The sequence below is a fragment of the Meleagris gallopavo genome, chromosome 14 (genome assembly GCF_905368555.1).
Source record: "Meleagris gallopavo chromosome 14, MGAL_WU_HG_1.1, whole genome shotgun sequence".
In the NCBI taxonomy this organism is placed as follows: Eukaryota; Metazoa; Chordata; class Aves; order Galliformes; family Phasianidae; genus Meleagris; species Meleagris gallopavo.
The window spans coordinates 11,258,406-11,283,745 of NC_139417.1; the positions used below are offsets into that span (position 1 = coordinate 11,258,406).

The 25,340-nt window shown below is 51.5% G+C and overlaps 3 protein-coding genes across 9 annotated transcripts in view; 2 read left to right on the top strand and 1 right to left on the bottom strand.

The window, feature by feature from the left end:
- Positions 1-13,958, top strand: part of SETD5 (SET domain containing 5) — a 60,737-nt gene extending 46,779 nt beyond the window's left edge. For 3 of the 4 annotated variants that reach the window (XM_085235402.1, XM_085235403.1, XM_085235404.1), the window contains 6 exons: positions 1,547-1,603; positions 3,098-3,544; positions 5,102-5,388; positions 8,394-8,527; positions 11,455-11,528; positions 11,711-13,958. In XM_085235402.1, coding sequence (XP_085091528.1) covers positions 1,547-1,603; positions 3,098-3,544; positions 5,102-5,388; positions 8,394-8,527; positions 11,455-11,528; positions 11,711-12,310 — 1,599 coding nt within the window. In that variant the 3' untranslated portion in view covers positions 12,311-13,958. Of the gene's footprint in view, positions 1-1,546; positions 1,604-3,097; positions 3,545-5,101; positions 5,389-7,138; positions 7,240-8,393; positions 8,531-11,454; positions 11,529-11,710 lie in introns of those variants that run through there. The other variant, XR_014886250.1, reaches the window with a different exon arrangement.
- Positions 12,545-21,991, bottom strand: LHFPL4 (LHFPL tetraspan subfamily member 4). 2 transcript variants are annotated; one of them, XR_014886256.1, is made up of 5 exons: positions 21,172-21,722; positions 16,600-16,836; positions 16,370-16,386; positions 15,471-16,171; positions 12,545-15,345 (listed from the first exon to the last, which is right to left on the bottom strand). XR_014886256.1 is itself a non-coding variant. In XM_010718581.2 (4 exons), the coding sequence occupies exons 1-4, from the start codon at positions 21,575-21,577 to the stop codon at positions 16,163-16,165; spliced, it is 669 nt and encodes a 222-aa protein (XP_010716883.1). In that variant the 5' UTR covers positions 21,578-21,991; the 3' UTR covers positions 12,545-16,162. The 2 variants fall into 2 exon arrangements, 1 of the variants encoding a protein (XP_010716883.1); XM_010718581.2 differs by having other exon boundaries at positions 12,545-16,171; positions 21,172-21,991.
- Positions 21,992-22,274: 283 nt separating this feature from the next.
- MTMR14 (myotubularin related protein 14) overlaps positions 22,275-25,340 on the top strand; it is a 29,961-nt gene continuing 26,895 nt past the window's right edge. The window contains exons 1-3 of one of the 3 annotated variants that reach the window (XM_085235460.1): positions 22,324-22,481; positions 22,562-22,707; positions 23,917-24,009. In XM_085235460.1, the coding sequence (XP_085091586.1) occupies positions 23,993-24,009 (17 nt within the window). In that variant the 5' untranslated portion in view covers positions 22,324-22,481; positions 22,562-22,707; positions 23,917-23,992. Of the gene's footprint in view, positions 22,482-22,561; positions 22,708-23,916; positions 24,010-25,340 lie in introns of all 3 variants that reach the window. The other 2 variants (XM_085235458.1, XM_085235461.1) reach the window with 2 other exon arrangements.

Below are 25,340 nucleotides of genomic sequence, written 5' to 3' on the forward strand. Positions count from 1 at the left end.
GCAGACTCAAGTACTGCTGCCTTTTTCCTCTATTCCACTTCTGTCTGTAGCAAATTTCTTTCTCTATTAAATTTCAAACCTTGTAGCAGCCCAGCCTCTCCTCACGTCACATCAATAACATTAGATCAGTTCTTTTCTTCACATCTACGGCTCCCATATTTCTTAGGCTCTTCAGTGTTCTTCAGTCATCTTCCCTCCTTCATCTCTCATTGCCCATATGGTTCCCAGTCCTCCATGTCTCTTCCAAAGAATGTAACAGTGTTCCAGTTTCCATAGGCTGTCTGACACATCCTCAGCTTCTTTTTCCCTCAACAGATTTCAATCATCCAAAATACGGTAGAAATATTTTACATCGCTTTCCCCTGTGTTCTTCATCTCTCCTTTTTCTTGCTGGTGTAGCAAGTCAATACTTTGTGCCTTTGATTTCATGACAGCTTCCTTATGTGCAGAAGTACTGAGCAGGCTATTTAGGTGGATTTCCTTGCTCTCAACTCTGAGTGAGAGTTATCTGCATCTGTCCAGCCAGGACTTTCCACTTCCATTTTGTGTTGCATTTCTTTATGTGAATAGGAATTGTGCTGTTTGTAGTTTATTTTTAGTTTATAGTATTGCATATTTTCATTTAAAAATTTGAAGAAAAAAAAGTCTGCTGCTCAGACTCTGCCATTTAAAACTATTAAAAATAATTCTGTACAGTGACAGACTGCTCTATACTGGAGACTGTTTTGATCCCTCATCTGCTTTGCAGCAGAGCAAAAAATCCTTTGTGGTATTTTTAGCTTAGTGTGCTTCTGATTATTTTCTTTGAGAACTCTTTTTTCACAAGGTGTCTGAAAGGCATATCTGTGGAGGTCAGCAGGGAAGATTGTGGAGCGCTGAGGAGAGAGATGAAAGGCTGTTTCAGGCACAAAGTTTGATTGTAAATTGTCCTTACTTCTGCTGTGGTTGAGGTAGCAGATCAGAGCGATGTTGCTGTGTACCTCCACAGTCTAATCACTGATTTTCAGTCTCACCTTAGCATGTTGATTGCAATGTTAGAAGCCTGTATTTCACTATATTTTTATATGCTTGCCCCGTTTACTTTTTTTCCTTCTAGACCATAGGCAGCTTTGTTCAAATTTCTGCATTTCTCTAAATGCAGCTCATTCATAACAAGTCTGTTTTAATGTCATGTCTGTTTCATTTAGTTCTTTATTATAACTTGAGAGAGTATGTCTCACAAAATAAACTCATTCAAAGGTTTGTACTTTAGTCCTGTGGCTGTATAGTATTGAGGGAAGAAAACAACAGTGATTCCTTTATTGGTTTACAAGCCTCCTCAAGTGAGCAGATGATGATCAACTGCTGGCATGCTGGGGAATCATAGAATCATAGAACCACAGAAACCACTGAACTTGACAGAGTTAGCATTAAGTATGAGCCAGTTCCTGGGATAGCCTTTGCTTAGAGTAGCCACTGCTAACCTCTGTGCTTGTTTTTAATTGACTTCATTTTGCTTCTTGACTACTTAGCTGTATGAATAACAAGATGTTTTCCCTCCCTTCAGAACGTATCCTCCCCTGAGAGTTCCCCTGCGCATAGACCTGAGTCCATGTCACCTGAGGTAGGTATCACTACCTCAGTTGTGTTTGAGATGAAGAGCATGTGTGCTAGTGTTTATTTGAGGCTTCAGTGAGATGGGAGGGATGAGAAGTTTGGGGCTGTTGGGAACAGGGGTGGAGCATTAGTTGAGATAAGACTGTGACCAGGTTTTTCAGGATTATCACAAGAGAGAAAACAAAGCAAAATGAAATTAACTGAAGACTGGAATTTATTATTTGTTCGTTGACATTGGTAGGAAACAGATCATGTAAAGACCTGATATACCTCAGTTACTGAGATGTAGGCAAGAGATGTGGGGTTGCTAGAAATAGTATCAGCATCAGCCCCAGCCCAGGAAACAAGTGTTGTGTGATACTTACTAAGTAGCAGCAAAACGACAACTGGGGAAGAAATAGGAAAGCGTTGGCTGGTTATTTAGACTAGCTTATGTAGCAGAGTAGGGGCACCTGACCTGCCCTTTTCAGCCTTGATTTACGTCTTGTTCACTTGCAGTCTTAAAATGTTGAGGAGGCATGAGGTAGTAGTACTTCATTTAGCTGCTGGCCAGTTGTGAAACATGAGGTGAAATAGTCTGAAACGGTTTCGCAGTGGAAAATACACATTCATCTCTAATGTGGCAGATTATTGGGGCTGTAATACAAGAGGAAAAATACTTTGGCAGCTGCAGTAGGGCGCATCTGGTGCCTGGTGCTGCTGTGTTTTCACTGAGCACTGTAGTCCTGCAGAGAGCATGAAGTCGTGTCAGTTATGTTCATTGTCTGAGATCTTGACAACACGGTGAAGGAGAGCATCTTATTCCTTTGCCTGGGAGGTTTTTTGGCACTTGAAGTAGTAAAATATACCATTGTATCAGTGCCTAGTGTTCAGAAACTGTGACAATGCAAAGATGATGCCGTTATGCCTTTGTTAGAGAATGTAAAATGTAGAAATGCAGTATAAATTAAATGAATAGACTATTGTTAGAGATTGCTGAAAATGAGATGTGAAAACAAATGGTTTGGGAATTCTGGGCATCATATTGTTAGCGAGTCAGTAGTGGTTGACTTAGGGCATTCAAGAACTTGGCCAATAAAACAGCAAATGGACACCAAATCTCTTCTGTTTTCTCCTGAAAGTGAACCTAGCTAGCATGAACTGTTAATGTCAGCTTTGGGACATTTGGGGTAAAAGATGCTTTTTTTCCCTTCATTGACTGGACAGAGGATAATGCTGAGTCTTGCCCTCTGCTGCATTAAGACTTCTAAAGGGAGAGAGGGAATCTTGTACTAGGCAGCTAAACTGGATTACTATTTAGTCCCAGTCATTCCCTTCTAGAACAAACAGAACAGTGCAGCACAGTGTCATAAGGGTGATTAATAACAAAAAGCAGCTGGAAAGCAGGAAGTTCGCATTGTACAGAATGTTTTCTGACTTAAGTTTCTCTCCCCATCCCTGCCTGATCCTGATCCTTTTCCTGACTTCCCACCCCATCCTGTGGCCTTCCTGGATTTTGTAGCTCTGCCTCCGATCTGACGTGGATTCCAGTGCAAACACCTGCCCGGAACGGCCGTCGCTGCTCAGCTTTGGATCCTCTGATCTGGCTCCACAACCTCCCATAAACTCTACTTCAGAGACAAACTTCCCAGGAAAAAGTGGGGAAGCACAGATGCTGCTACGAAGCTCTGATCAGGCTTTTCGGACAGAGTTTAATTTAATGTATGCCTTTTCCCCATTGAACGCTATGCCACGTGTGGATGGCTTGTTGCGGGGATCTGCGTGTCTGGGAGACAGGAAGCCAGTGAATTCAGAAGCAGGATGCTGCAGCTCTCCTTCTGAAGGATATTTCAGCAGACATGAGTCAGGACTGCTTAAAGAGACAGCGCATGGATCCATGTCTCCCTGCGGCGAGAGGGCTTGTGAAGGCGTCCGATCTGCTCCCCAGAATCCACCACAAAGGAAGAAGGCGAGTATTCTTGTATGAGAGATTCTAGGACTGCAGAAATTCTTTCACCATGGGGAAGGCATGCAGGGAAAAATGCAAAAGGAAATATAACTAAAATAAACTTGGCAAGTAATCCAGGTGTCCAGTACCTGGACGGAATCGGTAAAGTCATTAAAAGAAAAGGAGCTACCATTTAGATAAGATCCTGATGTGAGAGTTGGTGTGACCTTCATAAACAGTTGTTAAAGAGAGGCAAGAGCCAGAGTAATAATAAAGTGCAACTTGTTTTATTGGTGGAGGTGTTATTTGGAAGGAGAGCCCAACATTTCGAAGGAAAATATGGGCTGTTTGCTGGAAAGGCTTAATAATATGGGAAGGTGACAGCATCGCAGGAAGAGTAGGTGAAGATTCTTAATAAATTTTAGCACTTTGAAACTACAAGCATGGCAGTATTGCTTAATACAAAGTGAGTGAGTACTGGTTTCTAGTAGTAAGCCAGTGATCCACAGGGAGCTAAAACTGAGTAGAAATGATAATCAGGCATTGCTGTGATAAAAACAGGTACTGATAGGACAGATAAACATACACTTGCGCAGATATTTATCAGTGCCTTACCCTGTGCTCAGACTTTTCAGGCAAGTATGGCAAGTTGGGTCAAGTCTCCAGGTGTCTGGAAGATCTTTTTTATGGTTGGTTGGTTTTTTTGGTTGCGCTTATCTTAAAAACTTCATACGTTGAGTTACTTTTGGAAATACCCTGATCAGCACTTTAACATTGTAAAGATTTGTATGCAGACATTGAACTGTAGTTGTTAAATTCTTCAGCAGTTTCCTTCTGCAAGTCTTTCATGAGGGACTGTGCCTCATAATAAGGGGAGGCATGCAGAAAGGTAAGCGCTCAGCTGGAAATACTTGTGTAGCTTTGGTCCTGCTGTCCTGTGTTGCAAGACAGCATCGTGGGATACTTTAGTCTGTGCCTTTTACAAATCTGAGACTGATTTGCACAAAATATATACCATCTCTATTAGAGGAACATAATTTACTTAAGTAATAATGTTGGAATGTGCAACACTGACTGGTGAACCACCATAGTGTGAACCTGCTCTAAGCAGGCTAGAATTCTGTGCTGAGCTTTGCCAAGTCACAGGTCCCCTACGCAGTTCAGCGTGGCTGATGTGGTACTGGTGAACAGAATTCTCTGAAAATCAGTTCAGTGAAGAAGGCTCTTATTCTCAGGTTTCTAAGATGTACAGGTGTACTGATCTGCATTGTGTTATGTCACGAACCATGGAGTGGTGAGGGAGGTGAGAAGCAGTATGAAATTTCAGAAGCAAACCAGCCATATGTTTCTTCTGAAGTATCAGTTGTAAATGTGGGTAAGTGGGGCAATGGTCCAAATTTGCATCATTTAGCTCTTTTTTCCAGATTGCCTGCAGATTCAGGAAGATTGATAATCCCACTGTAACTTCTGAAGTTTCATCTGCAAAGAGAAATCATTTTTAAAATGATGTGTAGGCGTGTTTTTTCCCCTAACCTTGTCCGTTGCTGTCCGTGACTCATAGCTGTATTCTCCTTGCAGGTCTCTCTACTAGAATACCGCAAGAGGAAGCAGGAAGCCAAGGAGGGAGGCGATTCAGTGCGATGCACAGGGACTCCCACCCGGCAGGGCAGCAGCGGTTCTGGGACTGACACAGATGCCAGCAGCCTGCCAGGCTCTGTAGTACGAACCCCGTCCTCCCCACAAAGTGGCTTCTCCCCTTCTCATCCTTCCCTGCCTCATGTAGAGGACATCAGCCCACCAGAATCAAGGGGGGCTAGTTCCTCAACATCACTCTGCAAATCCCAGGAGAACATCAGCAGCAGGTGGTGAGTGTTATCCCTCCAAGCAAGGCTCAGACTGCTCTGCAGAGATGAACCAAACTCGGGGGGAGGAAGGAGGGATTTCTGTTGTTCTGTAATTGCAGTGGGATGGATTCTGTTGAGTGTCTTGGCATAGTTCTCTTTATTAATGGTTAAACTGAAGAATACCAGCAACCTTCTCAGCATGCCCTTTAGTTTAGGTACCAAAAATCTGCCTTGAAAGATGAAGTTAAACAGTTCTCTCTTCCACCAGTTTCCTTTTAAGGGCCCAAGTTTGAAGGACTTAACTTGTAATGAGAATTTAATCTAGGTCTAGGTTAAAAGGTCTTTTGTTGTTGAATTTCCACTCTGTTTTAGACGTACGTGATACAAAGTTGGTCTTTTCAGAAGGGGAAAGCTGATGGAGCCCTCCGCAACCTCGCATGTGAGAAGCAGGGACAGTGGAACAGCCTCAGCTTTCCTGTGCCTTGCACAAATAGCTTTGAAGTGCAGTTACCAGGCTGCAGTTAGTTTGCCCAAAGTGTAAAAAGATCTCCCTATTGTGTTACTGTGTGAAGATTTAACATGGGGAAAGACTTCTAACAGTAATGCCTGATAACTAGAATGAAGCACTGCTGTGCTGAAATGCAGAGTATTGAGTTGTAGTCTGTACACATGGTCTGTATACGTGGTGATGGCTGGAATTTAGAATGTTCTGCTAGCTGGAGTGATATAGTGCAGTGGCTTTGCTGCCTTTTATTCATGGTCTGTTTGTGGAGAGTGCAGGTGTAAAGGCATGCCATTTGTAGCACTCACTTGGCACATGTGCACCTGTGTCACTGCTTGTGCCATGGCAGGGGGTGGGAAGGGAAAGGAGGCTGAGCAGTGCTGAACACTGCAAGAAATGTGAGGTTGACAGTATCTGAGAAACATTGGTTTGGATGAATTTACAGGAATCATAAGATGTGCTTTCTTCCTTTTTACAGACCTTCCCCACCCCAAATAGCCACACTCTTCCAGTGAAAATTTAAGAGAAATAGTTGATCTTGTGATAGCAGTCTGTCTGCCTGCTACCTTCTGCCAGGTGTCGGGACTGACAGCAGCTGGGACAGGCAGCTGATGATTAATTCATGATTATTTTGTGCAAGTGTTGTTATCACCTGCCCTTTTCCTCCCATGCCACTTCTTTCTGCCAGCAAAAAGGTGAAAGAAAAATCCAGCTGAATGGGAAAAGAATCTTAGTTGGAGATGAAATGTCTGTGGTAACCTTGCTCCAGCGTGGGGCTTTCTGTTCTGTTTGCTTCATCTGCTCCTCCTCAGCAGATGCTTTGGCTTCGGTTTATCACATGATTTCAAGAGTTGTGGGATTCAACATGATATTGTCATAGGACTCTGAATATAAAAGTTGAAGCCATGCTGATGTGTTTTGAAATAGCATTAAGCAGCTGTGCTGCCTTCTTTTTTCTTTTTTTTAATCCCTGTTCTTCTGTCTTTTAATGGGCAGGAGCCATTACAATCTTACAGTCCCACTTTAAAAAGAAACAGTTATTAGAAGCTGCATGTTTCAGAGTTAAACTTGGGAACCAGTCTCATATTTAACTCTGGGCACTTACATTTCTGATGCATTTCTAGACATTCACACTAGTGTAATACAGGGACAGAAGAAAATGGTGGGATCTAAAATTTCTTAATTTTCATTTGTCCGGATTTTTGCTGAATTCTACACTATTTGCCAATAGCTTTCATTTAAAAAAAATTAAGTTTCTGTCTCTTTCAGTTGCCAAGATACAGCCATCACAATGTAAACAGATGTGCTGCTGCCCAGTAAACCCAGCCTTGCAGAAAACTGTCTCCAGCAAAACAATAGCAGCAACGAAGGTGTGAATTCACCCCCTCACCCCATTCACCTCCATGAGGTGTGAACTGTGGCCCCTTCTCCCTTCTGCTTCAGTGAGGGGTGAACTTCAATATCTGGGCTATTAAATACATTTTTAAAAGCTAATGTAAAGCACAGTTTTTAATATATCTTTAAGAATATATATTAAATACAGGACATACATTCTTAGACTGCATATTTGCATGATATGCAGTATGTTTGATGTAGTGTTTGAATATAATTATATAATATTTGGGTATTTTTAGGGCACACATTTTTTCGGTGTCTGGGATAAGGCATCATGAATCCCTGATGGAAGTGCTACTATTTTACAGGTTAAAACACATACCTTTAAAGAGATTTGGATGGTCCAGTGCATGGTAGGTGCATGGCAGGGATCTGGGGTGTGTCAGTGGCTCTGCTTCTGTAGATTGGCTTTAGGAAAGCCACTTCACCTCTGTTTTCCAGCTTTAGACCAAATGCTTGTAACAAATGACAAAAAGAGGTCTAGCACCAATCTTGAGAGTTTTTACACAAAATAAATGGGACAAAGTAGTATTAATGGACAGAATGATCATGGTAGCTCTGCTCCAGGAACAGTGCATTATCTGATTACTATGTTGATATTTTATTATCATAAGATAGTGGTTTTCCTTCTTTTCAGTTCGAATAAAAGTAATCTATGTAAAATAACTACACGTAATTTTAAGACAACAACAGGTTTTCAGAATGCTGTTGAACCTTGAAACAACTTTCTGGGACAGAGTGTCCTGTAATCAGGTGATCTACTGAGCTGAATGTTTATGGCATCCTTCTGATAAAAGATCTTGTTTTTCTCAGGGCAGCACTGTCATAGTAGCCAGTGATGAACAGTCTGAAATTCCACAGGAGCTTATTTGTGTTGCAAAAGCAGTGCAAAGTTTTGTTATTCCTCCTCTGTCTTAGAAAACTGGTATTCTCTGATCCCTCCATTCCGTGGTATAGGTTTGCAGCTGCAATAACTTCATATCAGTAAATTTCAGTAGAAATCTGAGACTTCAAAGACAAATCTGTCTTGTAATTACACCCAGGACCCCCCAGCCCTCTTGTGCGTTGGTCACATTGATCTCAACCGTGTAATAGCAGTCCTCAGCTGTTACTGCCTTTTCTGTTGCAGGATGGTCCCGACGTCGGTGGAGAGGCTTCGAGAGGGCCGAGGCATACTTGAGAAGGTGCTACGAAGTGGTGCAAAGGTATCCCAGAGAAATGAATCCTCACCTACCTGTGACAGCACTGCTGAGAGAGAGGCAGGTAGGAGGAGCTTCTGAGTTCCTTGTTGGTGGGGAAATAATGGGCTCAGCTTTGTAAACTTGCCTATGAAGTCATTTGTACCTTCATCTCCAGCATCACCGGTGCCTGATAAAGGCCTTCTGCAAACTGTACTTTGTTATTCAGGTGATATTGCCTGAGCCTGTAAACATCTCCTGGTAGACCTGGAAGGTGTCCAGTTCTATCCAGAGTTTGGATTCAAGATCACCTGTATTTTGGCTCTGGCAGTGACAGCTTCTTTGCCCTTGGATAGATGAGTTAGCTGGCATTGCCCCAGTTGCACCTGTGTACTGGGAATATGAGGGTATTGTAGTACCTTAGTACCCTTAATAATGCTAGTTGGCTGAACATCCAGATAAATGTATCGCTTGCTAAAGTGCACGTTTGCTTCAGGCAGGGGTAAGAGCGAATGTAGCTTCCATACCTTACTTCATCTCTGTTCTGAAGTTACTTGATTCCTTGAGTTGTGATGCTTGTCGGTTTTGTGGGATACACTTATTCACTGCGATGAACTCAGTTCTGCCTTGCTGTTCCTTCCTTCTGTGACTAATGGGTTCTTCTCGCTGAGTAGCACACAGGGTCAGTGAGTGCTTGTGACTTGAGCTGAATTTACATCCCTCTGTTATCCACTTGGGATTAAAGGTCAGTTGTGACTTCCTGTAAGGTGGGCAGATCACTTTATCATTGCCCGATTTCTTAGCTGTGATGTGGAGTTATTTGTCTTCTATTTATTTTACAGTCCCTGTTGAATATGATTGCTGTTTTTCCCAACAGATAGTGCCCAGTATGTAAGAGAACCCTACTCTCCCTTGTGATTTATGATGATGGATCATCGTGTTTAAATAACTTAGTCTGTATTGCTATTGATCTCTGCTTCTTCACTGTTGAGAAGTATTAAGGACTCCCTCGCTGATACGGTTATAGCTTGCTGATGATCTGTAGTAGGGATCTGGATCTCTCTGGAGCATCTCCTTTCAATGCATTTTCTTCACGTAGTCTTAAGAGATTCTCTTGGGACTTGTCAAAAATGCCACTGATTTAATGGGACCCAACTGTAATTCTCTTTCATGTCTTTCTCATTCCAAGGGAAGTGGAAAAGAAGCACTTATCACTCCTACTTTGTGTCCTTCTTCCTTGCGCAGGTATTAAGAAATTGTGGAGGGAAGAGTTGGCTTTGTCTTGTTAAGATTGCATAAAGCAAATTCAGGAAAGTTTACAGTTTATTCACCTTTTGTAATTTAGACTCTCTAGGTTGCCTTCACTCCCCAAGGATTATTTTGTGCGTAAACACTGCATCTAATATCTGCAGCACTGTTTGTGTAATTGGCCTTTTAAGAAACAATTTCTTCCGAAATCTTTAGATTTCTTCTGATTCAACTTCTGATCTCCTGGCTTGAATAGTTAGTCTCTTCTGTGCAAGACTGCTTAACAAAACATGCCTTGCCTGCAATCTTTGCCTTTCTGCAGTGCGGTACTCAGAATGTCACCTGCAGCAAACAGCTACTCAGTGCTTTGGATGTGGTTTCAGGAAATGGAAGGTGGCACAGGATATATGGTGGAAGCTTCTTGTATCAGCCTCTGTGCAGGTCTTGAGCCCAGAGGAAAGATGTCTGAGCCTCAGCAGCAGAGAAGACAATTCCATCCAGGTTCCTGTTCGGCTGTGCCAGCAACCATGATGTAGCACAGGACAACAACCACAACAAAGCCAGGGCACTGCTGGCACTGATGCTCATGCCAGTGCATCTGGTGCAAAGCCAGACCTGCCTGGCAGACATACAGAGCAGACTAATGCAGCGTGTCCTGTTTCAGGAGTGAGAGACATCTGTCATGTAAATTTGATACTAACACCAACACTATTTCACCAAGGCATTTCAAACGCTGCTGCTGAGAATCCCTGAGATGCTGCGGATAAACAACTCCATCTCATCAGACTGCAGCACCATAAATCTGATGTGAAATCTTCCCGTCCCACTGGTTCCCCTCTCTCCAAAACAAAGCGCAATCACTTGCTAAATCCCATGGTTATAGTAGTGGCAACAGAAGAACACGCAGGTTAGAGTGACTGGGTCACTTGCTGAACGTACTTTTTGTCTATCTCAGTTGAGGTTCAGTTATTTGCTGGGGCAAAAAACGCACCTGCCCTCTAGGATCAGAGCATTGGAAGGGCTTGCTCTGCTAAGAAAAAGCTTATTCCCGTTTTCTCTCTCACGTAGCGATGATGCATCAGTGTGTAGTGTGCTGCTGTTACTCCCCAGCAGTCACACCTTTTCACCATCTAGGTCAGCGTTTTCTGAGATCTAAGAGTAAGCTGATTTGGAGCAGCCCGCTGGCTTGTGAAGCATGTTCCCCAGCGTGGCAGCAGAGGTGCAGTCAGCCTTGGCAGCATGGGGCTTCAGTCTTGGGCAGTGCCTGGATCTGCCTTTGAGGAGAGCCAGTGGCAGGAGCCTGCTGACAGCCCGTCTAAGAAGGGGCAGTTTTATTTCTCCAGCTGTAACTGTAGCCAGTGAGGATTCCTATGGCCAAAACTGAGTGAAGAACTGCTGAGTCCTTAGAAACTGTCTTCTGCCTCTTGTGTCCTTCTGGAAAGCCCCAGGAGCACGCACAACCTGCATGCTGTCACTGATGCAGCCATTCAGATAAGCTGGGTCACGACAAATGAGAGTCATTGTAAGGGAAGCAGCAGTGCCTAATGTGTGTGGCTGTTGTGATTGACGTGAGTGTTTACAACTGCCTTCTGTTAGGGTTCTTCAGCTTCCAAAAGGCCGATGATGGGAGGAACCACTCCGGTCTCAGCTGTAGCCGGAGGCAGAACAAGACAGCTGCAGCTTGCAGGTGTCACTTGAGAGGGAACTGTGGTGACCTCAGTCCAGGGGTGAAGTGTAACACGTTGCCTGTGCTGTGCATTGCAGATACAGCAGGAGGAGACACTCCAGAAGCCCACAAAGGACCAGCAGTTTACAGTCCTTCTCGATACAGCTACCAGGTAAATTCTGCCATTTGTTATCTGCCCATTCGAAAGTAAAGCTTTAGACAGCATTACAGGAAGAAAGCTGTCTTGAGCTGTCAGTTATTCCCAGTCCTGATGTACTAAGCAACCAGAGTATGATGAGGTAGGAAATAGGGAATTGTATCTGATGTCTTTTCTTTTTTCTCCACCATGTTCAGCTCCTGCAGTCTGACAGTCCCCAGGCAGAGTCGCAGACCCTTCTCCAGCAGAGTTCCTCCCCCTACAGAGGACACCTAACTCCTTCTCCTGGCTACAGCTACCGAGCGGCAGCACAGAGGACAGGACACAGCCTCTCCCACAGTTCCTCAGAAACATCCCTCTCCTCTTCCTCGTACTCCAGCCCTGCCCACTTGGTCTCCACAGACTCCTCTGCCCTGTTTGCAGGGAATTCGGGGTATTACAGCAGCCAGCAGCACTCTGGCAGTGCCAGCAGCGGCCTCCTGAAGAAGAGCTGCCCAGCTGCTGCCAGCCCAGCACAGCAAATGGCTGTGGACTCTCTTTCCTCAGAGTCTGGCTCTCAGCCCTGCACAGGAGCGTCCAGCTCCACCTCAGCCCCCCAAAGCTCTAGGTCACTACAGTCAGACTTGCGGACTATCAGCCTGCCGAGCTCTGGGCAGTCAGTTCTCTACCAGGGCTCCCGGGGGGCGGTGATTTCCAGTGCACAACACTACCCACACCGAGGGGGCAGCAGCGTCCATCAGTACAGACTGCAGCAGATTCAAGGTTCTGGAGTAAAGACTCAAACAGGACTTTCCTAGGGCTGCTTGGACTCCAGGAGGAACAAAACTGCCCATAGCTCCTTCCAGTTACCTCTGGAAGTGGCTCCTGGGCCGGTGTTGGGAGGTCGCACCCGAGGCTGGGTGCCAGGGGTCAGAGGCTGAGGTCTGAATGCACGGGTGAGATTTGTGAGCAGTATTGGCCTCTGGCCTTGCATGAGAAAGCAAATTTCTCTGAGGCAGAGACTGTAGCAAAGCTGTTCCCTGATGTGTGAGTACATTGCAAAAGGAAAAAAAAAAAAAAGAAAAGAAAAAAAAAAAAAGCAAATGGTTCAAGTGCAATGACTGTGGTGCAGCCTCTGTCTCTTGTCCGTGCCCATGGCCATAGTCACTCATGCAGTACGGACTTCTTTTTTGATACAAATGCAGTTTAAAGAAATCATTGGGGAAGTTTAACTCCAATCCCAAAGCTCTCTTTATAGGTCAGGTTCTCAGTGAGTTCTGGGGAGGGCTTTAATCCGTTACGATCATTCCAGTCACAAGCAGATGAGTGCACACTGCTGCCTTGGGCCGGGCGACGGCTGCTGCAGTCTGAGCATTTCCAGGACGAGTCTCCACCAATGTGAAGAGCAGCAGGGAGTGTGAGCGTGTGCGCCCATTGCTGCAGAGGAGCTGGGATGTGCTGTCACCGCATTGGGCGCGGGGCTGGGAGGGGTGGAGGGGTCTGACCGACCGGTGGTGCAGACACGCTGGGGTCAGGGACCCTGCCGAGCCACGCAGTGGGAATGCTGTGGTGTGTGTGCTGGGGGCTGGCAGAGGGCTGAGCAGCTGCCAGGAGGGTCACGGTGCTGGGTCGGGGCTGCGACTGCGGGGGGGGGACCTCTGTGTGTGGGTGGCACATGGGATGGATGTCCCTCCCACCTGTCTGCCGAGCGGGGCAGGGCCGGCCCGAGCACGGTGCGCTGTCTGCTCGATTCCATAAGATTGCCAGCTTCTTTCTCACTTGTTTACTGTAATATCGGGCGTGTTTTTATTTATCTAATTTTATATTCAGTTATAACCATAGTAGGTTAGCTAATATACGACAGGTGTCATCCCTGGTGCTGCAGTGGAACTTCTCCTTTCTCTTGGATAACATGATGCTGTGAGTCTGTCTCCCCTGTCTTTTCAGATGCACAGTCTTCTTCCTTTTTTTTTTTCTTTTTTTTTTTTTTCTTTTTTAGGACTGTTACAGGTTTCTCTAATTCACAATTGAAATCAGGTGTTTGTTCAACCTAGGGGAGACTTTTAAGATATTGAATCAAAGAGTTAACTTTCTCACACTGTCTGGCTGTGAGCATGTTGGGATGGAACTTGTCACCCTGCAGTTGGGTGTCTGTATACTGTATAAAATTAGGTGTAAACTTCGCTCGGCTTAGCCCTGGGTGTGCAGCCTCCCCTTCCATGCTACGAGCAGCACGGGGCAGGCAGGCTCTGCCCTGCAGGGCGGCAGGAGGGGGCCGGGGGAGCTCCGTGCCCAGGCACCGGCACCTCTGGTCACAGCGGGGCAGGAGGGAGGGACCCTGGAAAGCTCTTGGAAAGGTGGGGGCTGTAGCTTCTTACTCTAGTGGAGTTTTTACACCGTGCTGTAACATTTGAACTTTCACAAGAGATGTAATAATTTTGATAATAAAAATACTTAACTCGAAAACCAGTGTTTCTGAAATCCCCTGCTTTTCCCACCGCCCTGAATGCTGTGCAGGTGCGTTGACGTTCCCACCTGCCTGCTGCAGGGCGGCTGTGCGATGCGGCTCCTGCTCCTTCGCAGCCTTGCGCTCTCCCCTGTGCCCGTATTTCAACCAGTCAGGTGCCTTGCTGCGCTGGGGAGCCCCAGTTGTTGAGGAGAGGGCAGTTCCCAGAGGTTCCTGGCTGTGAAAAGTGTTCTGTGCTGAGCTTGGTAAGAGGACAAAAGCAGCGTTTGGGGAGGAGGCCGTTGGTGGAGGATTCTCCCAGCATTACCTCCTTCAGAGCCCGTTTTAGGGCTTTTGTTTGGCGCTTTTGACCGGCGTGCGGTTTTCTGGTGCGCTGCCGCCCAGTTTTACCATCGCTTGCCTTTTCCTTAGGAAGCCTGAGCTCGGTCTGGAGTGGAGCCACACTTTGGCTGGGAAGCGTGAGGTGCCCAACACCTCCGGTGTTTGTCCTCGCACAGAAACAGTTCTTTGACACCTCTCGGCACCGCAGCCACCAGGGCAGGTCCTTCAGCCGAGTCCGATCTCTGCACTCCCCAGGCAGCAGCAAACCCTGCTTCCCCCCCCGGTGCCGACCCCGACCCTGGGCCCGGTGGGGCAGGGCAGACCTTTCCCCGCCCCTCCCCGTTGCAGCCGGCGCAGGTCCCGCTCCCCACCACACCATGGGGCTCAGAGCTCGTCTGGTTTGAATTATATTTTTCAATAAGGTTTTGTGAAACACCGTATCAAACTTTGTACTAAAATACAGATATATTACAGCTACTGTATTCCTTTCTCCACTGATTTTCTCGGTTTTCCAATTCAGCGATGGGCCGCGGGGCGATGGCGGGCAGCGGCTGCCGGCAGGGAAGCGCCGATCCCCGCCGATCCCGGGGTCCCCGGCTGCCGCTCGGTGTCCCGGCACGGCTCGGTCCCTCGCTGCCACCCCGCGGGGCCTCAGGGCGCGACTTACCGGCTCCGCCAGCCCCGGCAGCGGGTGCCGCACGGCCCTTCATCGCCTCATCCCCACGGCGATCGCCCACCTCCGCCTTCCCACCGGCGGCCCCGTTCCCGTTCCCGTCCTCCCGGAGCCCCACCCGCAGCCGGGTGCCCCTGCCAACGGCCCCCGGCTACCGGCACTGAGACGCGGCCGCTGCTGAGGACTTTATTGCATCGTGAGGGCTGCGGCGGGCGCCCGGGGAAGCCCACGCGCCGGTCTGGCCAGCAGAGCCGCGGCCGGGCTTCGGCTGCCTGTGCCCGTGACCGAGTCCTTCGGCCGCCCCGTGCCGGTGAGCCGCAGCCCGGCACGCGGCCGGGACGGCGGTGCGAGCCGAGCCACGGGTGGGAGCCCGCGTGGCGGGGAGAGCCTCGCTGTCACCAGTGGAGATAAAGCACCGTATGGGGATGGGGAGGTTCGGCAGCGGCTGGGGCTGGACGAGGGGGTTTCCTCCTGCACCCGCCCGGGGGGTTTTGTATTTCCGGCTGCTCCCACTTACCGGGGCTTACATTCAGCGGTGGTGCGGATCGGGCGGCGCGGCAGCCGGCGGCAGCGAGGCCCTTGCGGTCCCCACGCTCGGGATGGAGCGAGCGGCAGCCTGCGGCCCCGGCAGCACTGGAAAGCACGCGGTCCTGGGGCTGCGCTGCCGGGAGGGGGGGGGACGAGAGGGCTCGAGTCACTTTACCCTGTTTAGAGAATATTAATTTACACGTAAAAGTACGGGCGGGCCCCAACCCAGCCACAGGGCTCCCCGGCCATGGAGACAGGATCACGAAGCTGTACAAAATGGGAGCGGGGAGGGTGCTGGGGCCCGGAGCAGCCAGCGCAGGGCGTCACGGGGCGCGCCGGGGTGGGAGGTGGCGGGTCCGGAGTCCTGGGGATGTAGAAATCTGTTTAAAAACTTGGAGACTGTTTTGTTGTTTTTTTTTTCCTTGAAACAAAACTGCCGTTCTCAGATGAAGCAGGTTTGGGGCATCCTCCCTCGACGGCGGCGGAGGTGCGGGGCCGGTGGGGTGCGTGGGATGGCGGTGTCAGTGTGGACGTGGGCGCGGCAGGCGGCCGGCACGGCCCCGGTGCGGGCGGTGGGGCCCGGAGCGCTGCGTGGCCACCGGCAGCAGATGAAAGGCAGGACAGGGAGGGAGCGCCCAGGCTGCCGGCCGCGGGGTGAGGTCCTGCTGCGGGTGCTCGGCCTTATATCCTCTGCAGGGAGAGCACAGCGCGTTGGGTACAGGCGCCCGGGGGCGGTACCGGGTGGCTGCAGTCATTTGTGCCATGCACGTGCATGCCTCAAACCTGCCGCCCCCACTTATTTCCCATCCACATGGGGCCACCCAGCACGGTCGCACCCAGACATGCCACGCAGGAGTAGGGGACGGGATGCTGAAACTCAGGACTTACCGCGGTGCCGACAAAATCTGTCAAAACACAAAGAGAAAGCGTCAGCGGTGCAGTGCCACTGAGGAGGGGCTCGGCCGCCCGCACCCTCCTGCCCCAGCCTGGTCACTGCTTGGGCTCGCCCCACGCTTCGATGGCCCCAGAGGCTCAGCGGAACCTTCCTACGGCCACGCTGCAGCACGGGGTCCCCACCACCACCCCGTGGTGTTCCCACCCTGCAGCACAGCGCCCACCTTTGCTCTCTGTCTTGAGCTCCTCGTGCAGCAGGTCGTTCTGCCGGTTGCCGAGGACGAAGGCCAGGAAGGAGAGGATGAGGGCGTTGAGGATGCCGATGATGGCCAGGATGTAAGCCCAGCGCACGGAGCAGTCGCCCAGGGAGTACTTCCCCGTCTTCTCCCCGCACATGTCCCGGATGGTCTCCGCATCCCAGCCGTCGGGGAAGATCATGCAGCCCAGCACCAGGCAGAGAGCTGTGAGGGAGAGAGCGGAGGGTGACGTGAGTGGGGAAGGGAACAGTGAGACAGGGCTCTGTGTCCCAGGACCTCGCAGAGTGAGCAAGAGACACTGTGGGACGCAGGGCACAACCGGCATCCCGCTGTGCTAAGAGCTCACTGGGAAAAGGCAGAGTGCAGCAACCATCTTGCGCGCTCCCAGCAGCACGCCACATCCCCCGTCACAAGCAATTCCCTCTCCCCGCTTGTCCCCAGCCCACCCTGTGTCCCTGAAGAACCTCTGCACACACTGTCAGCCCGACCTTTCCCAAATGCCGGCAGCAATGTGCTGGGAAATGCAAACAGAGGGGGGTGATGAGGGGGTTCTGCTGCCCACCCTGCACACACAGGTGCTCAGAGACCTGCAGGAAATTCTCATTTTTCACTTAAAACAGCCTCTTGTCCTCCCTCTCCCCACCAGCCCCAGCTGTCTGCAGGGCATGCGTGCTCAGGGAATGCTCTGGATCGGGGGAATTGGCGATGCTCAGCCTTTTTTGCAGCTACAGCGCGGTTTTGTACTCCACTGTGCTCCCTTATCAGGGTCCTGTCAAATTCAATGGGCTTCGATATCTCGGCAAAATTAATGAATTGAAGGGAATTCAGCTCTGTGACTCAGGCCGCAGGCACAGAATGGCCGTGGGCAGGAGAACACCACGGGAGGCACGCTCAGCACGTTTGGACATCACGGGGCTGTCCCCAGAGTCGGCACAAAGCAGAGGATTCCCCTGCACCCACCTTCGCAGATGAGCACCAAGAGACTGAGAAGTGGAAGGTAATGGTGGGAGCAACAGCAAAGGGCTGGACCCCAGGGGGCTCCTTAAACCCAGCCTGGGCTCTGCACCACCCCTCCCCAAGTTCAGCTGCTGCCCGTCACGTGCACCCACGCTCGGGGACTCCCTGCAGCTATAAATAACACTGCCTCCAGCACACAGCAGCCAGGGCACCACCTCTCAGAACAGCCCCAGTGGCTCTCCCTGGCCTCACCACCACACTGGGGAGCCCCAGCAGGGACAGTGGGGATGTTGGGGGCTGGGATGGCTGCTTCTCGCCTGAGATGAATAGCAGAAGGAGAGCGAGTGCACAGCCCTGTCCTAAAAATAGCAATCCCACGGAAATCAATGGAAATGAGCGGTGGCACAGGCAGGAGTGCCTCACGGCGCTGCACTCCACGGGCTGAGCCACAGAGCAGCAGGCTCAAGAATAGGGCTACACATCGGCACGAAGCAGAGCCGACAGCTGCTTTGTCTGGGAGCACAGCGAAGGATGCGGGGCGAGAGCGGTGCCCACGTGCCTGGCACTGCCCATGGGGGGTTTTGGAGCCTGGGGCTGCACAGTGCGAGGGCTGCTCCATCCCTATTGCAGGATAGGGTTGGGGGAGGAGGGAGAGGGGAAGCCTCAGGGGAACTGTTTGGGGGGCAGAGGCTTCTCAGTCCCATGCGCTGCTGTGGGTGACAGCTCTGTGCCCTCCCCTGGCACCCAAGTGTGTGGCACGTGGGGACACCATGGGCACGGTGCTCCTTGTGTGCCCGTCCCACCAGGACACCGCTGACGTCCCCACATTCAATCACGTTCTGGGTTTTGTAACAGAAGGATTTAGCAAAATCTCCAGTTTTGCGTTGCTGGGATTTTGAACAGGGCAGATGGCTGCGTTTCTATTTGCGTTAAAGCAGTCTTTCCTCTTAATTAGATTCGGTTTACTCCTAGGGGGGCAGAGGCTTTTGAGCTGGGGCTTTTTGTGAAGCTCTAATTAAACCTTTCCCTGATTGCTGTCCACTAATTGGACACTGAAGATTTAAACACTTTTTTTTCTGGACGAGATGCTGAAATCCAGCCCCCGTCCCTGTTGTCCCATCTCAGAGGAGCAACGCACTCCTGCAGCAGCCCTGTGCCAGCACTTGGCCATCCCATCCCCTCCTTTACACGTTTGTTGTGAAACCAGGGGCCTCACTGCTGCTTCTGCATCCCCCTGCCCACATCCCATTCTGCCTTCAGGGTTGTGCCCATCGCCACACAGCAGCCGGGTGCGCAGAGCCCCTTGATTAAGCTGCTGCTGATCGGCAGGATTTGGGCTCTGAGCTTGCCTTAAACCAGTAAATCTTCGGGACAGGGAAAATTAAAGATGAAGGAATTTCCCAATAAGCCAAGGCAGCTCCAGGCCGAGCTGCACTGGGGGAGGAGAGGTCAGGATCTCCACAAGCCGGGCCAGCTGTGAGCTCCCAGTATGAGGACAAACTTCACAAGGCCCACTCCTAGAGGGGGTCACACTGGGGGTCTTCTATTGGTAATGCAGACTGCACTGGGTTCTGCTGGTGCAAGCTCTGAGTCTGGACATGCTCACTTAATATGCAGCAGGCAGTATGGTAATGGTGTTCCAGATGTGGGAAAAGTGGAGAGAAAAAGAGGTGCAGACTCAGCATCACTTCTCATGGTCTGTCCTTAAAGGAGTGAGCCTCTAGGAAGAGAGTTTGGGGGATCCTTGTCAATGTCCTGTCTTATTCTGGGAAAAGTTGGCGTTCTGTGCATGGGAGGGTGTTGAGCTTCATCTACGGTGTCTGAAGTTCCTCTTTTGTGGAGGGAGCTAAGGAGGACCTTGGAACAGGGCCACTTTTAGGAAGAATCTTAGAATCCTTTGAGTTGGAAGGTACCCTTAAAGGCCATCTGGTCCAACCCCACTGCAATGAACAGGGACACCCACAGCTCCATCAGGTGCTCAGAGCCCATCCAGCCTGACCTTGGCTGTCTCCAGGGATGGGGCACCACCACCTTTCTGGGCAGCCTGTGCCAGTGCCTCACCACATTTACTGCAAAAAACTTTTTCCTTACATCCAGTCTAAATCAAAGTGAATGCAATATCCCACTGTGTGTAGAGCATTTCTGGCCACCTCATGATGCTGAGGCAAGGGACAGGACAGCACCTTTTATAATGCCTTCAACCCCACACCTGGTGCTGGTGTCCTGTGCAGCCCCGCATACCCAAAGCCACCACCCAGCACCTGCGCTGCTGCCTGCATCCCATGCCCAGTGCTGGGGTTCTGAGAAGCTCTGCCTGCTGCTGCCCAGCGTCCCAGGGAGCCTCTTGGGTGTGGGCATCTAGGGAAGCCCCCAGTGTCCAAGTAAGTCCCTGGCTCCAGCATCTGGTAGAAACCCTGGTGCTGACAGCTTGAGAACTCCCAATGCCAGCACCTTGAGTTCAGAGGAGCCCCCAGCTCTGGTGCCAGTGCCCTTAACACCAGCTCCCAGTGCCAAGGAAGTCCTAGCGCCCATATCCAAAATATTCCAAACACAAGCACCCAGTGTATGCAGAAGCCCCAGTACCTAAAGCAGCTCTGGCATCCAGCATGCACCACACGAGGCAATGCCCAGTGTCAGCCCCTAGCATTCAGGGCAGCATCCAACATTGTGCACTGATAATCCTCAATGCTAGCACCCAGTATCCACAGAACCCTCACCACCAGCACCCAGTACCTAGGGGACAGGCTACCTTTGGTGTCAGCACCCTGATAACCCCTAACACCAGCATCCAATGCCAAGAGAAACCCTAGCATCTAGCACCAAGTATCCAAAGCACTCCATACACCAGCACTCAATGCATGGAGAACCCCAGCACCTAGAATTCAAAGAAGCCCTAGCACAGGCATGCACCACACAGGACAGTCTCGAAAGCCATCCCCCTAGCACTTAGGGAAGCCTCTAGCACTGGTGTCAGTACACGGATGACCCTCAACACCAGCATCTAGTATCCAAAGCAATTCCAACACCCAGTGCATGCAGAAGTCCCAGTACTCAGTATCCAAAGAAACCCAAGCACCCAGGGGACCCCCTAGCTTTGATGCCATTGCCTTAACTCCCTCACATCAGCACACAGTGCATAGAGAAGCTCCTAACACTGGTGTCAATGCCCTGATACCTCCCAGCCCCATTACCCATCACATGGAGAACCTCCAGCACCCAGTACCCGAAGCACTCCAAACCCCAGCACTCAGTATCCAAAGAATCTCCAACACCAGCACGCATATGGGGCAGTGTCCAACACTGGTGCCAGTGCATTGGAAAGCCCCACCACCAGCACGCACTATCCTACAAAGCACAAGCACCAGCACCCAGTGTGTAGGAGACCCTCTAACTCTAGTGCCAGTGCCCCTACACCGGTACCCAGTGCCTCACTCAAGGTCTGGAACCAGTGCCTGGATGACCCCTTAGCTCTGCTGCCAGCGCCCTGACAACCCCTACACCAGCACCCAGTGCCTAGGAGACTCCGTAGCACCGGTGCCAGCGCCCTGACACCTCCCCACCCCCGGCCCCCCCGCCCCCCACCTGCCAGCAGCTGCATCCAGGCGCAGATCTTGTAGACGGTGGCGGTGTTGCAGAAGAAGAAGAGCGCGAAGCAGGTGATGCAGCCCAGCGTCAGCACCATGGACAGCAGCACGAAGAAGGCCGCCGCCTGGAAGGCGCCCGAGGGGATGGTGCTGAAGTCGGTGAAGGAGCCGCGGCACGCCAGCTCGCGGCCCGCCAGCCCGCTGCCCACGCAGTAGTGGAACAGCCCGAAGTAGCCGGGTTTGGGCGTGTTGACGCTGTCTCCCACCCAGTAGGGCTGGATGAACACCACCACGTTGATGATGGCGAAGCAGATGGTGAAGATGGCCCACAGCACGCCGATGGCCCGCGAGTTCCGCACGTAGTTGTCATGGTACAGCTTGGAGGCCTCCTGCGACGGCAGCATCCTGGCGGATCGGGCCGCCCCGCCCGGCGCCGGCCACCACCTGCGGCCTAAGGGAGCCCGAGGGCCGCCGGCCCCTGCGCCACCCGCGCCGCCATCTTGGCTGCCGCCTCTGCGCCCCGCGCGCGCGCTCCCGACGCCGCCGCGTGCGCGCGCCCCGCCACTGCGGAGCCCGGCCCAGCCCGACCTGCCGCGCGCCCCCGGCAGCGGGACGCCGAGACGAGGTTCGGCTCCGCCCGCCCCGGCTTCGGCCGCGCTCGGAAAGGCGCTCGGCCACGCCCCGCCCCCGCCCGGCGCGGCTCGGAACTGTTCGGAGCGGTTCGGGAAGATTCGGAACGGATCGGCCGCGATCGGCGGGGCCGAGGAGCCGCGCGGCGCAGCGCAGGAGGGGATCCCGCGCAGCGAGGGACGCGGGGCGGCGCCCGGCTCCTATCCCGATGTGCGTGTGCCTGACTGGGGCCACGGGGGAGGAGCGGGCGGCTGCGGAACTGCGGCGGCCCGGCTACCGGCAGGGCCGTTCAGCGCCCGAACAACGGGTACGGAGCCACCGAAAGGCTCCTCTCGCCCCTGCTTATTCAGGAGCTTCACGTTAGCCACGGGCTCCGTCCGCCCATAGCGCGGCTCCCATCGCCCCGCCCGTGTCGCGCGGCGATGACGACGGCGCCGCGCCGGAAGGGGCGTGGCACGCGGCCCGCGCCGATTGGCCGGCTCGCAGCGCGGGGCGGGCGGAAGCGGCGGCGGGCGGAAGCGGCGCCATGGGGCGGCGGCGGTGAGCGGCGCGGGGATGGCGGCGGCCCGCGGCTGCCCCCCGGCGGGCTCCGGGGATCGCGGCCTGGCCGAGCTGCTGCTGGAGTTCTCCCGCGCCCAGTACCGCGCTAAGGATGGCGGGGGCGCCGCCGCCGCCAAGGTGAGGGGCGCCGGGGGGCCGCGCGGGGGGCTCGGCGCCCGGTGCCTGAGCGGCGGGCGCTGAGCGGTGGCTGCGCGCAGGTGGAGCGGATCGAGCGACGCTGCTTGGAGCTCTTCGGCCGCGACTACCGCTACAGCGTGATCTCCAACGCCCACGGCGAGGTCTGCGCGCACTACCCGCGGCACATCGTCCTGCTGGAGCGCGACAACGCCGCCGGCCGCGACCCGTAAGGCCCCGACCTCTGCCCCGCTTCGCTCCGTGCCCCGAGGAGCTCCCGGGGCCGCCTCCCGGGCTCTTCGGGGCTGCGGCTAATTATAGCCGCCCCGTCAGTCGCTTCGTGTGCCTCGCCGCTCTCCGTGCTCTCTGCCTCCCTCGGGGAGCCTTAGCCCTGCGGCTCTGAGCGCTCCGCTCGCTCCCGGTGGTGGTGGCGTTTCCATTTTCCCAGAGGTGTGAAGAGCTCTCGCTCAGCAGCGCGGCTGCGGGGTGCTTGCTGCGTCTTCTTGGAGGGCTGAAGTTAGAGGAATCGTAGTCTGAAAAGCACCTCGGGTGAGAACCCCGTAGGGGCGGGGCGGAGCGAGGCAGTCTCAGCAGGTGGGTGCCCACAGCACGGATCTGAGGGCATTCTTGTTCAGTAACCCGATGGGAGATGCTCCCAGCTTAGCGCAGTCCGAGTTAGCTGGCGTGTTTCTGGACTTTGACCCGCAAGCTCAGAAGTGCTTCCACTCCAGGCTGAGTAATATCTGCTCCCTGTGGCTGTAACAACAGCCTCTTGTTTTATATTTTAATCTCTTCCCGCAGAACGTAACACAGTTTTGCAGCCTTAACTCTGATCAGGACAAGATGTGTTCAGAAGGGCAGTGGTAGTGACATGCTTTGCGCTGTGTTGGCTGCTGAACAAAACCAGTAGGTGCTGGAGGGGGGCTTGGAACAGCCACTGCTGATGTCAACTGGGAGTTTCTGTTGAAAGGTTGGACCAGATTGGAAAGATTAAGCCCCTTGATGTAGGGTGCAGAGAAGAGGAAAACTGAAATCTGAAGCTATAGATATAACTAGTAGCATCTTTAGGGGAGAGAAAGCAGCTGCTTCTGTTTTTTTCTGTCCTTGACAATGAAGGATATTTAATTTTTCTGTCAGTTTTTCAAAACGAGAGTGTTTTCCTATTTTCTTCTGTGCCTTTGCAAGTCATGAGTGGCCACTATCCCTTAAAATACTGATTGCTTTCAGGCCTAGATTTATTCTTTCAAGAGATCAGGGGAATAGATTGTCCATCATCATGCCTTCCCTTCTGGTTTCTGGGCAATAACCTCTGTAAAAGCTTCTAAATAACTTTTCCATGAATACAGTTTTTAGTTGCACCATTATATTCTACAAAACAGTGATGCAATACTGAACAAATGTTAACAATATAGAGAATGTTGCACTTCTTGTGTTACAGAACGCAAGAAACCTCTTCCAGTGAATGGAACAATCCCTCTAGGACCTAGTGTCTGGGGCTGCCTTTCACCTTTGTAATGTTCTTGTTCAGCTGGTAAGATCTCCTTGAAGTGTGCAAGACACTTCACACCTCTGAGAATGCCACATTTTTTGGAAGCAATTCTAGGCTGTGCAAACTCTGCTGCCCCGTGAGTTGTGCTGGTGCAGCTGTTTCTGAAGCCATGTGGGGAACTAGCAGAAAAGGGCTGTTTTAAACCCAGACCAGTTTCTGATCCTGTTCAGGCAGCTGGGGGATGAAAGGGTCTTGCTTGGCTAACCAAGCTGAGATCCGGGCTGGTCTGGGCTGGTGGAGGAGGCAGTGAAAGCGTGGGAGGAATACGGCTTGTGTTTTTTGCTACCAACCACCATAGTGGAATGCCCTTTGTGGTGCTGCTCAGTCGGCTGCAGGAAGTAGCAGAGGGTGTGTGACAGCCAGGAGCACCTGCTCTGTGCTCAGGGACCTCTAGTGCCCCCCCAGCAGGAGTGGGCAGGCGCTGCAAAGGCTTGGAAAACATTGAGATGTGCTCAATTTTTTGTTTCCTGTCCTGTTCTTTGTGCCTGTGCTTACACGACAACTTCCAGAGGTCAGACACAGGCTGCGTCTTTGGCTTCCCTGCCAGTTCGTGTGCATGTCTGCACTGCATACAATAGTTCTAACACTGTGATGAAACACTTAAGTTCCAATGCTACTGTTGCTAGCCATTGAGAAACAGCTCTGCTTTGGACTTGTATAGATATACTGTTACCAAAACAGGTGCTCACTCCTAGAAAATGCTTCCTTTGCATTTAAAAAAGAAACTCAGGCTTGGAGGTCTGATTTGGAGGGTGAGAATTAACACAGAGGTAACACAGAGACAAGGTTGCCCACTAATATCCTCTAGGAAACCAACTTCTGAGAAAGCAATACCTGAAAATCCCAGGAGTTATGAGTTAAGATTCACTGCATTCCTTTCACCCTTTCCTTCACTTGGTCCTGGAAAGCCATGATGATGTTCCTTCACATGGCTGTTGAAGTCAGCTCTGATTTCCGAAGTAGGTGTTACTCCTGCCTGTGCAACTGTTTGCCCCTTGTCCCTGTAAGAGCATTGCAGCTGTTCATCAGGGCAGATCCTTCCCCACTGCTGACCCTGTGTCCCTGTCCTGCTGGCAGTTCCTTGCTGCTGTTCTGCCTCTCCAGTAAAATTACTCTCTCCAGTAAATGGGAAGATGCAGTTAGTGTGCAGAGCTGAAGGCTCTTGGCCTGTCTGAGCTCCAAGCATTGGATTTTTGCTGAATCCCATCTTTTTAGATTTAGAAGCCGTGCTATAGAGCTGTTAACACTGTAATAACGTTCTGTTTTCCCTCTGTATTTCCTTTTACCAAGGAAACAAAGACAGCTGGAGCAGA

Bases quoted from the DNA above. Each gene is read 5' to 3' on its own strand.
- LHFPL4 (XM_010718581.2), bottom strand. From the start codon at position 21,577: ATGCTGCCGTCGCAGGAGGCCTCCAAGCTGTACCATGACAACTACGTG. The intron at 16,837-21,171 runs GTGGGGGGCGGG...TCTCCCTCACAG, and splicing joins CTGGATGCAGCTGCTGGCAG to CTCTCTGCCTGGTGCTGGGC.